This window comes from Elgaria multicarinata, chromosome 1 (genome assembly GCF_023053635.1).
Source record: "Elgaria multicarinata webbii isolate HBS135686 ecotype San Diego chromosome 1, rElgMul1.1.pri, whole genome shotgun sequence".
In the NCBI taxonomy this organism is placed as follows: domain Eukaryota; kingdom Metazoa; phylum Chordata; class Lepidosauria; order Squamata; family Anguidae; genus Elgaria; species Elgaria multicarinata.
In genome coordinates, this window is record NC_086171.1 from 106,517,464 (window position 1) to 106,529,950 (window position 12,487).

At 46.8% G+C, this 12,487-nt stretch overlaps 1 protein-coding gene across 2 annotated transcripts in view; it reads right to left on the reverse strand.

Moving 5' to 3' along the window:
- Positions 1–12,487, reverse strand: part of RGS8 (regulator of G protein signaling 8) — a 47,340-nt gene that overhangs the window by 17,762 nt on the left and 17,091 nt on the right. For both annotated transcript variants that reach the window (XM_063117175.1, XM_063117184.1), the window contains exon 3: positions 1,428–1,529. In XM_063117175.1, the coding sequence (XP_062973245.1) occupies positions 1,428–1,529 (102 nt within the window). The remainder of the gene's footprint in view (positions 1–1,427; positions 1,530–12,487) is intronic.

The window sequence follows — 12,487 nt, forward strand, 5'->3', positions numbered from 1 at the left end:
CAGGGGTGGGGGGAATCGTGAAAACTGAACGGGGGGACAAGCTGCAGGGGGTTCAGAGGAGGGCAATGAGGATGATCAGGGGTCTGGAAACGAAGCCCTATGAGGACAGACTGAAAGAACTGGGCATGGTTAGCCTGGAGAAGAGAAGGCTGAGGGGAGACAGGATAGCACTCTTCAGATACTTGAAAGGTTGTCACACAGAGGAGGGCCAGGATCTTTTCTCGATCCTCCCAGAGTGCAGGACACGGAATAATGGGATCAAGTTAAAGGAAGCCAAATTCCGGCTGGACATCAGGAAAAACTTCCTGAGTGTTAGAGCAGTACGACAATGGAACCAGTCACCTAGGGAGGTTTTGGGCTCTCCCACACTAGAGGCCTTCAAGAGGTAGCTGGACAACCATCTTTCAAGTATGCTTTAGGGTGGATTCCTGCATTGAGCACGGGGTTGGACTCGATGGCCTTGTAGGCCCCTTCCAACTCTGCTATTCTATGATTCTATGACAGGGCTAACTCCCTCCTTGGTACCACAGTTCTGATCAGTTATGGAGGGGTGGCAGCTGCTTCCCCCCTTTTCTTAAAATTGTGGGAGATCCTGTTGTTGTTATGCTCTTCATGGTTTTAATTTTTGTGAACCGCCCAGAGAGCTTCGGCTATTGGGTGGTATAAAAATGTAATAAATAAATAAATAAAATAACATGGTCCTCCCATGTCACATCGCGTTTGCCCCTTAGAGGAGCCTACCAAGTTTCTTCTCTGCACTGCCAGGCTGGTCCTCTGCCTGCTCTCGGCATTCTTCCCTCTCCGCCGGCCTCTTGGTCAGCCTTCCCGTCCTGTGTTCATCCTGCCAGATCTTGAAACCACAGGACCAGTTGTCCCGGCAACAGCATCCCTCTATCATTGCCCTGCCTCCTCTGCATCAGGAGCCTAATCCATCGCTGTGGTTACTAACTGTGCTAGCATCCCGTTCTGAGTACCTGACAGTGTGACAAGGGGAAGGCATTTTGTGCATGCTCAGTGGCACAAAGTAAAGCAAATTATGAGTAGAGAGAGATTTGGATACATATGAGAAATCTAGACTCCACCTTCTTCTGAGAGAGGTTTCCAGCGCTCACTTCAAATTCAGTTTGTTTGTTTGCTTGTCCCTCACTTATACTATTTGAAATTGTATATCAGAAGAGGGGATTTTGTCTTGGCATCTCAATGGACCAATTATTTCACATAAGAGTTTCTGATATTCTTGCAAGCTGCGTAGGTTAAATTTATTCTGGTTAAAAGAGGCTATGTATAAAGATCGGGGCTTACTTTAATCCTTGGTCACAAAACCTGACCTGTAAAGATGAATTTCCTTATGGGTTCCTAATCTAACCCATCCTCCTCCCCAGTGGAGCAACTCAAGGTGGGGGCGGGCTGCCTCTCTCTACACTCACTTCAAAGCCCGGTTGGGTTTGTCCGGAAGGATAGCCGTGAAGTCGCTGCATGAGTCCGATTTGTGAGACAGACAGCCCAGGCGAGTCCTCATCCCTCTGTTTCTGCAGTCAGTCATACAAGGTAGGGGAGCAAATGGGAGAGAAAGAGAAGGGAGAGCAATTAACAGCATAGTATAAGAACATCCGAAGACTGTCTTTCCGGATCAGACCCTGGATCTATCTGCTCCACCATCCTCTGCCAGATGCCTCCAGGAAGCCCGCAAGCAGGGCAGGAAAATGACCGCCCTTCCCTGCCATTTGTCCCACAGCAGCTGATGTTCTGCATTGTACTGCTACTGCCCTCGGAGGTGCCACTGACCCACTCGCCTTTGATACCCCCCATAAAATTGTCTCACCCCCATTTCAAGGCATCACCTCATCTTATGGCAGCAAATTCCATACATTATGCCAGACTTCCCCAACCTGGTGCCCTGCATATGTTTTGGAGTACAACTCCCAGCATCCCCCAACCAGTGGGGTGTCTGCCCCATAAGAGCCTCATTGGAAGCACCCTCCATCTCATCATGGTTTTCACCGATAGCACAGCCTTCCAAAGTGAGACAAAGAACCAACTTGTCCTAATCTTCCCCAGCTCAGACAATGGACCGTGCTGGCTGAGACTTCTGGGAGTTCTCATCCCAAACTGGGAGAAAACAGGTTGAGGAAGGTTGCATTACATATCGAATGAAGAAGTACATCCTTTTGTCTATTCTGAACCTACGCATGGGCTTGTCTATATGCTCTATATACTCCATAGTGTCTGCGCAGTGGCGCTGCATTGTTTATATGATGCAGCCGCCAACTTGCATTGGGGTTTTACTTATGAAATTGCACTTTCTTCTGATGTCCTTTTACTGTGACCTTTCTATTTACACGGATGCCATCGTGTTGTTTCTCCCACCTGTCAGTGGTGGCTTCGGTTTGGGGGTGTTCCTAGGGGCAGTTCCCAGTACAGAGTAAGCCCGGAAATGTAGGGCATTGGGCAGAGGCCAGTCTTGACAAGTGGGATGGCTGTCGGATAACCTGCGCTCCCTCCTGGCTTCTAGAATTAGCACTCCTGTCCCACAGCAGCGATGCTACAGGGTTTGGGGGGGGGGAGCAGCTGCAAAGTGGCATCATAGACACCCCACATTTCATTGAATGCCCAGGCAACCTCCGATCTAGGCACTGACCCTGGGCTGCTATTCCATTCACTTAGGGTGCAATCCTATACATCAGCCTTCCTCAACCTGGGGCGCTCCAGATGTGTTGGACTGCACCTCCCAGAATGCCCCAGCTGGGCATTCTGGGAGTTGTAGTCCAACACATCTGGAGCACCCCAGGTTGAGGAAGGCTGCTATACATGTTTAGGCAGAAAAACTACCAGCAGCCCTAACCAGCAGGGTCAATAATAGGAGATGATGGAGGTTGTAGTCCAATACGACTGGGGAGGGGGCCACCATTTTGTGGAACATTAAAAATTCCCTTTCTCTTATTTTTAAACTTAAAAACTGTTATTACGCCTGCAAACCCCAATTCTGTGCTAGACACTAAATTCCACCTAGAATTCTGCCAGAAGACTAACAACCCTGGGCATTGAAGTTGTATGAATGCAAGGCACCTGGAAGGCAAGACGTTTATGCAATCTTACATCACAATTTAAAAACAAGGTCATGATGAGAATTTCAGTTTCAATGCATGTCTCCCCATAATCCTTGTGACTGCAGAGAAAAGCTTGAAAGAGTTTGTTACAGTTCAAGACAAAGCTCCGGAAAACAGAGAGTTGGTTTATATCCATGTCTGTTAATTAGAACTAATTAAAATGGTGTGTGTGTTTTTTTAACAACCCAGCACTCTAAGGTAGCTTTGTTATGTTTCGAAGGTCATCCTTTGGGCAGAGGGAATTGGCTGGAAAAGCCCGGTGGTCAGGATCAATTTTTCATTTGCTCCTGGCTAATCTGTGAACAAAATCACTTTGTCTTCCTTTAAAAACAATTTCCACCCACACTTTCCAATGTGTTTGCACCGACCCACAGATTTAGGCGATACAAGTACCAATCCAATCACGTCTCTGTTATTATGTAACGGCGACTCGGAAAGAAGCTTGGACGTACCTCCCCAAACAGAAGTAAAAAAAAAATAGTCAGAAACACGTTCTGAAAGCTACGTGAACATATTCACCCAAAACATATAGCACAATCCCATGCAAATCTACTCAAAAAGACAGTCCCAGGTAAGGTTGTATATTCAGTCACCGATGATGATGATGTGCAAGGCCAATTGAAAATATTATGGCATTTAAATGTTCATATGATTTACAATTAATGGGCCATTTCTCATATTATGCAGAACAGGGGTGGGGAACCTCAGGCCCAGGAGCCAAATCCAGCCTTACTGCTGTCCTAATCCCATCCTCCAGGGTCTCCCAGATTGCCATACCTTTCCCCATTTCCCTCCAATCCCTTTCCTGGTGCTCTTGCAGTTTTATCCCCATTCTAAAAGGTCAAAATGCCTCTAAAGTAAGAGGCTTACATTACAATACAGTGGTATTTTTGCATCCTTTGTCATTTTGGCCACACCCAAAATTAGCCTTCAGCCCCGCCCCCACTGAAATGTGGCCCCTGAGACCTTCTCCACCATGGAATTCAGCCCGTGGGCTGAAAGAGGTTCAACACCCTTGATGCAGACGTCCGCTCTGGTCTGCTAATAACAGCCAAACCAGATGTATGCATGTTTATCAAACACATGCTTGCCCATTTACCTATAAAGCAGGGGTGGGAGGGTCTACTTTTTATATGCAAATGAGTGTGCACAGGAGGGGAATGAACCCCTCCTTCCCTCATCTTGACATGCTCAGATGCTTTAAGCCTTTTCCCTTCACCCAGCTCCAATACCAGAACTGAGCAGAACTAAATGGCTTAAAGCAGCTAAGCAAAGTAAGGCAAAGGAGAACCAGTTCCCCCCTTCTCTGCGCAAACATTTTGATATAGAAAATACACCTCTACCCGCCCCCAATTTATAGCCAAACGGGCAAGCGTAGGTTTAATAAACAGACCTATGTCTTAGTTTGGTCCCAAGTGTACACTCAAGAGGCAGCTGCAGCCTACCAGGCCTCTCTGCCAAGTGTATCTGTATACACTCGATGGCCTTGTAGGCCCCTTCCAACTCTGCTATTCTATGATTCTATGATACAAGAGTTTGCAGCATTCGCAGTGGGTTGTGAATCTTGAGTATTAGAGCCCAGTCCATTTCCTATGTTAACTAACATGACTAAAGGAAAGAGGATTTCCACAACTGCTGAAGCTGCCAGGAATGTAAGAGGTTGCTGCGCAGTTCTGTTCCATGTGCCTCACCAAATCCTTCCATCTTTTGCTATTACAATAGCCATCTGCCAGACCAAACTTGGTAAGCAGGTGCAAACTTCACTCCAGTGCGCAATTCACCATCTCCCTTCATCAACTGCAAGTGCACTCCTGAACATACCCTACACCTCTCTTCGCCTTGCAGGGCAAGGTCACCTTTCTGGGAAGCTGATCTTCTTACTGAGGAACCCCCATAGCTTTCTAAAGGTCCCACAAAATACAGGTTGAAAACCACTCCACGCTGCCACAGTGGCACGCAACGTCCAAAACCTCTAGGAAAGTTCAGCTCGTAGTCTTCACAAGACTTGTCTTCTGCTAACTTTGCTGTGAAACAGGCTGCAAGAGCTTTCCATCACTGCACAGTTAAATATAAAATGACATTTCTCGATGCCATATGGGATGGGAAGCCTTTGCCAAAAGCTTTGGCACCATCTCCGAGATAATTTCCCTGTGCCCACTTCTCCCTTCTGTTAGAATCACTCTAAGGATAGTTTCTATTTATTGAATTATTTTAAATGTAATTTTAGAGCAAATCTAAATGTTAGCTGAATTAGATGCTCACATCTCCCTGGCACCATGCAGCCTGCCCCATAGCATTTAAATCCTACAACAACAACAGAAAACAGAGGAACCTTTAACATGCTGTCCAGCATCTGATGAAGGAAAATAAGTACCTGTATATTACAAGATGTGCAGAAGGCATTCCTATTAGGTGGTGAGCCAAATTATTGTACTGCACAATCTGATCCCATTTCCCAACCAAAGAGTTTCAAAATGGTACCTAAAAAGCTTTCATTTCCCTATGACCTTTTTACGACTGTTAACCATTTAAAGAGTGTTTAGTTTATTAATCCTCTGCCTTTTAAATAATGACACTAAATATATATTTGCATATTGCTAATATGTCAGTGCAGTTACCCTTCTGAGCTGCTGAAGAAAATGCAAGTTTGAAAGATAACTTATAATCTAATAAACAAAAAAACACAACTCCCTGATAAAAACGAAAATACGACTTCCTTCTAATTCCTTAGCCCTGTAAACCACTAGTCCCAAAATAGCTTTTTTTAAAAAATAAGCAACTATGCAATTAATGCAAACTAGCTTCAATTAAAATCTGCCTTCACAAATAAAAACTGGCTCCCCAGTCAATCCAATCTTTAGTGGATTAACCTAGCAATTAAACTGGTCAAAGTGTGCAGACCTTGGCCTGGATCCAGATTTATGCTGGATTACTGTGCTGGACTTTCCTGCCCCTTCCTTCTCATGGCAGCCCCTCCAACCCCTTGGAAACACTACACGGGGAGTCAGGAGACCCACTGAATGGGTGGTGTCTGGGGGGAGGAGGATCCCCAAAAATCAGTCATAGGGACCTTTTGTGAGCAGAGGTCTCTTCTTCTTGAGGAAGGCAGGTCCTGGAACCAACCCCTCGTATTTTCTGCATGTAGATATTGCAAGGCTGCCCTTTTCTTCCTGATATATAACATCCTACAAAACAATACAAAAAAACATCGAAGTCAAGAGGTCCAGTGACCAAGCATGGCAGATTATTGGCAAGTTTGTTCTTTATTCGTTCAGTCGCTTCCGACTCTTCGTGACTTCATGGACCAGCCCACACCAGAGCTTTCTGTCGGCCGTTGCCACCCCTAGCTCCCCCAAGGTCAAGTCTGTCACCTCCAGAATATCATCCCTCCACCTTGCCCTTGGTCGGCCCCTCTTCCTTTTGCCTTCCACTTTCCCTAGCATCAGCCTCTTCTCCAGGGTATCCTGTCTTCTCATTATGTGGCTAAAGTACTTCAGTTTTGCCTTTAATACCATTCCCTCAAGTGAGCAGTCTGGCTTTATTTCCTGGAGTATGGACTGGTTTGATCTTCTTGCAGTCCAAGGCGCTCTCAGAATTTTCCTCCAACACCACAGTTCAAAAGCATCTATCTTCCTTCGCTCAGCCTTCCTTATGGTCCAGCTCTCACAGCCATAGATTACTACGGGGAATACCATTGAGGAACCCCCCAATTTTTGGTGCACTTGGGTTTTATACACTCCTTTGTGTATAATCGGGCAGTGTTTTGATGGTGCATCAGGTGCCTTCCGACTAGGGGGATGCTGTGTATGGAGTCTGGTCCCAATCCTGCATACTTCCGGAGCTTTGGAGCCACCATTCCCTTATCAGGACGATGCTGGAAGCGCTGAACTCACCTCTCCCTCCCATTGGGATATTGTGGAAGCTTAAAACAGGCTGCTGAGATGTTGTCAATGCGTGAAATAGCACCCCTCCTGGGGCAGGAGGACTGCAGGAGGGGGGGAGGACTTCAAGCTCCATCATACCTACTTTTTTTTCCTGGTATGCACCCGCGATTTTGACCTCTGTTTCTTTAGTGCAGCAAGTGCCGTTCCCTTTCACAATCGCTGCTGTACCGGTGAACTCTCTTTTCACTTGTTTGTTCTCCTGTTATTGTGCCCACCCCACGCCACCCCTTCTCCTTCCCCCTCCCTTTCATTGGTTCTTGTTGGGTGATGGACAGGAGCCTCTCCCACCTCCTCGCTCTGGCTTTGTTGCCTAGCATTTTATCGACTCAACATTTAATCGGCTGGGCGCCATTTCTGCAGGCAAGGAGAGTGGGATTGGAGCAGTAAAAGCCCATTCAACCAGCTCAGTTCATTCCACATGGTGTGCTGGAGGAGGAGACCCACCCCACCCTCCTCTTTCGTCAGCAAGAACACGTTCAAAGCACACCCACCCAACAAAAGAAAAAATGTGAGGACGGCAACACACGGGGGCAGAAGGGCGCTTTAATCCCGCATGGAGGAAATTAACCAAACTTTCCCTGCTCCAAAATAAGACGGAAAAGGAAGGGGAAGAGGCGAGATGAGTGCAGGAGAGTGACAAGGTCATGTGGGTACTGCGTTGAAGAACCACAAACCAGGCATGACGAGAGTGCAATAAAATGCTGGTGTGATGGAGCTCTTACAGTATACACAGCAGCTTAATAAGCTATGCATAGTAGCTTATTTGTTTGATTGTGTGGGGGATAACAGTAGCTTATTTTCAAAACAAGCTACTGTGATTAGTTTATTAACCTACCGTGGCTTAAAGTGGCATCTGAATGCAGCCACTTTATCAAGGTGCTTCCAGATGAGGCTTTTTATAGCACCATCCTGCCTCATTTACTGAATTTTACTCAGGGTGGCAGTCCTCCAGGCAGTCATCTTCACTCGTAACCCTCCCGTTTCTCCCAAGCTTCTTCCATCCCACCATGGAGATCCACAAAGGATAAAAAAGAAGGAACAGCTGTGCAAAGACTTTGGATTGTTAGTGCCAGGACCCCTCCATCTGGAAGCACCCTTGGTTAAATATGTCCGTATTTATTAAAAATTTATCTCACCTTTATGCTAAGGAGCTCATTGTTCTCCCTCACACAACAATCCTGTGAGGTAGTCTAGGCTGAGAGACAATGACCAGGTTTGCACAATCAGAGAAGGAAAAAAAGCCATGGCTTGTTCTAAGTTTGCAGGGTGGTTTGTAACCCACCCCCACCACACAGCCTCGCTGGGTTCAGTCAACATGACAAACGGAGCCCAGCGAGAGTAATTATGGTAATGACGCAGCACATGACCGGCATGCCCAGGGCAGGAAAATAAGCTATGATGGCTTGTTTTCCTTCCTCGATTGTGCAAACACAGCCAGTGACTGTTCCAAGGTCACCCAATGGATTTCATGGCTGAGTTGGGATTTGAACCTGGCTTTCCCCAATCCTAGTCCGCTACATTAACAGTTGCAGTCTAATTACTATGCCATTTAATAAGAATTGTGGTCTAGAATCCTAATAGAGCTATAAAGGCAAAATTCCACTAAGGCTCAATCTATTGATATAGGGACACTGAATGCAAATACCCTGTTCCTGTTATGGAATATGACTGCAGACCTTGGGGCAGTTTTAATCAAGACTTCGGTTTGTCTGTCCCAACTTGAGATGCTTTTCATGCTTTCTACACCCACATTCCCAACCGGCCCCCTTGCTTGCAAGGTCTGTTCTGTCAAATGCTGTGAGCAGATTTCTCAGTTCAGATCCATGGCCTGCCTCACTGCGATGCTGCTTGAACTCCACCGCTGTCTGAGAGGAAGGGACTGAAGGAGGGAGTGACAATACACAGGAGGCAGAGAGGCTGCAGCAAAGCAGAGCCGGCGTGAGGCCTCATCATGGGTGGGAAATGGCTGGTAATGTCCAGGAAGGGAAAATGTGAGGAGTGGAAAGGGGAAAAGAACCAGGCAGGAGAAGAAGAGGATTTTTACAACGAGATTGACATGCTTCAATCCAGAATCACGTGATTGGGAAATAAAGAAGGATGCTTTAAAAGCACCTTGTGTGTAGAAAAATAGCACATCAGGAAGAGAGCTGAGCTAGATCCTCTCTCCCTGATGTGCTAGTTCTCTGCTGTGTTTACACAGGGAGCATTCCAAAAGGGCCTTCTCTCACCTGCAGTCTGAAGTGGTACAATCTGTGCTCGCCTCATCCTTGTGCAGGTGTCGAGCTGGCCTAAGTCCCACAGAAACCAAGAGGGCTTGCTTCAAGGGGGTCCTAACCCCCAACGGTTAGGAGGCGTAGCTTGTTTGTTTCAACAGATTTTCCAGAGTAAGAAAAAAAGATGGCAGAAGCAATGGGAAAACACAGAAGGGAAACGAGTGGAAGACAATAAAATGCTGTGAATGAGGCAGGGTGATGGCTCCACAAAAGCCTCGTCTGGAAGCATCCCAAGTTGGTGCACGTAGGCTGAGAGTCTTCTCAGACAAAGAAGTTGGTGCGTGTATGACAGAGAAGGGGGGTGGGGGAGAGAGATTTGAGAAAGGTGTTATTATTACTTAACAGTTACCTCTGTAGCATCAGTAATGTTGCCATGCAGGCATCCCAGTTTGTTAATGCCTTCACTTGACTGGCTTGTGTGGGTGGTCAGCAGCGTAGTTTCCAGGAATCAAGATTTCATGGGAGGGAAAGAGTAACAGTGTTGTGTTCTCTTGCCTAAAATCAAAGAAACCTTTGCAAAAGGGGGGTAACTGTCCTCAGCGCAGTGAATTCTCTTGCTTCCGGCAAGCGACAGTTAAATTTCCTTGTAGCTGTTCAGAACGTAGGGTTGGTCCTAGCAGGAAAGGCGATTGCTGGGGTCCCTCCCCCTGGCACTGAGGCTAAGGTCCAGCTTTCAGGTCGCCAATGGAAAAGCAGTTGAGAGGTTGCAGCAGCGCAATGTTGTTCAGCAAAAGCTGAAGTTCTCAGCTCACGAATGAGCTGGTTAAGGAGGACAAGCTACCCTCATGCCCCTGACATCCCTCTGTGAGGTTCCCGGACAGGGCACCATCAAAAAGCTGGCATTGGTCTGTAAGTGAAATAAAAGGAGGGCTTCACGTGGCTGTAAATGGATGCTGCCTCTTTGGCAGACTTGAATGTTCACACGCATACTCACCCCCAGGAATCTACCAGCAAGTTCTCATGGTGGGTGGGGATTTCGGGAGAGCAAGGACAAGGGGAAAGAGAAAGGGGCAAAACTAGCAGATGCCGACCTTGGCCAGCTGGGGCCCAGCACCAATTTGACAAGGGAAATGAGCAGTGAACTGCATGACTGAAAGAACAGCCAGGCAGGAAAGTGATGGGAGTCCTTACAGCGCAGCGGTGAACGGCACAACTATACGACACCTCTGCAAACGTGCATTGCCAAAGCTGTGTTTGCAGGGGCAGGGAAGCACATTTACGGGGCAGAACTAGCAGGCAAGCTCAGGGTATGTGACCTTCCTCTACCCTACTGTGCTCTCCCTTGCAAATCCCCCTCCCTCGGCTGTTTTGAGGCCATTTTCCCCCAGCTGAGATCAGAAACTGGAAGAAAGCTGAACTGGAGTGGGAGGTCAATGGTTTCAGGAGGGCATCTGCAAGATAGAATTGGCAGGTGGAAGGTGCTCAATCCAAGATAGATTCTCCCTGGAAGCCATTTCCCACCCCAGCCTGGTTTACTTCAGGTCTCTAAGTGTTGCAGCTGTTGGGGGGTGGGATGGGGGATTGGGGGTGCAGTTGCAGAGGAGCGGAAAGGCTAAATATTGTGCAGCTGCCAATTTCCCCCTAAAGGTACATTCCCTGTCTTCAGTTGTTACATTACCACTACAACACACCTCTCTTGTAAGAATGAGCATGGGAGTTCCCCGTTCAAATTTTGCCTCGCCTTTCTACTGGTGAGTCAAGAATGACCTAAAGTGGGCAGCTGATGTTAAAAAGAAAAAGTTGGAAAGAAGGCTATGGGCTGGAGTGAGTGGGTAGGCAGGTCAGCCAGATGCCCAGGGCAGAGTTGCTTTGTGTGTTATAGCTGTGTTAGAAGAGGGAATTTCAACAGACCCAGCCGTTTTCATCCTTCGATGTCAAGCATCATCTGCCCAAACTCCCCTACCTATGAAGTTTTGAAAGGTGCAGAACCCTTGTCGTCCTTTGCATATGGTCACTATAGTGCTCAGAAAGAGAAAGATGGGAATATTGTGTTAAAATAATAATAATAATAATAATAATAATAATAAGAAGAAGAAGAAGAAGAAGAAGAAGAAGAAGAAGAAGAAGAAGAAGAAGAAGAAGAAGAAGTTGCAATTAAAGGTAGGTCCTTTAACTGGAGTTAAAGGTGGGTCCCGAGTCTGAAAAGGTTTAAGACTACTGTATTAGTGGTCTTAGGTAAGAGTCTACCATCTATCAGCCTCAGCCCCTTATTTACGATATAGAAATGATAATAATGAGAAGTGATGTAAGGACCCAAAAGCATGACAAGGGAAGTCACCGGCTCAAATCTCGATCACTGCTTCAAACTCACTAGGTGGACTTAGGCCTGCTGCTCTCTCAGCTTCCACATCTGCAATATGGAGGTAATCATACTGACCTACCTTGTAAGGTGGGTGTATTGAGGATTATTGAAATAATGCATGCAAAGTGCTTTAAAGCCTTGGAATTCGCAGGAACAAAACAAAAGCGAAGGATTGTTATTAATGGGGAAACAGAGAGGGGAGGGGAGGGGACAATGTAGTTTATAATGGATGCAGTTATTTTGTATATTTAACACCACGCAAGGAGAATTATTTGCAACCTATCCCCTTTCGTGCCTTAGCAGGAAGACAAAAGATAAAGGAGACAGAAAAGATTGGCAATGCAGTCAGAGGCAGGGAGATGGGTTCGAAGGCCTTCAAAAATTCCAACGTAGGTTACCTGTGGTCAAATCCTGGCATCCATTTAAAATCCGATTATGATAAAACACAGATACCCAGAGACCCTCAGAGCTTCTTCTCGTCTAACTAATGGAGCAGGGATTGCATTGTATGCCAGCCAGTTCATTGCTTTTAATCCCCACCCCAACTGTCTGCCTTGTGCTATACTTTAGCTGAAATCAATCCCTGTAATTCCCTAAGCCCCTTTGAATTTCCTCATTATCACAGTCTCAGCCCCCATCCCATCCCCATGTGAGGCTGAAGCACGTGAGGCTGCTTTCCTGGATTTCCACTGGCCAGAATTTTCAATAAGAGAAAAAAACTGGGTTCTACTCTTCCCCCAGCTCAATGCAGAAGCACAAGCTTCTGTGGCTGACCAAGGATTTGACTTCTCCTTCCATGCTGGTTTGGGGCTGGGCCAGGCCGGGATGGGACGGGACGGGACGGGGTAGAGACAAAGCAAC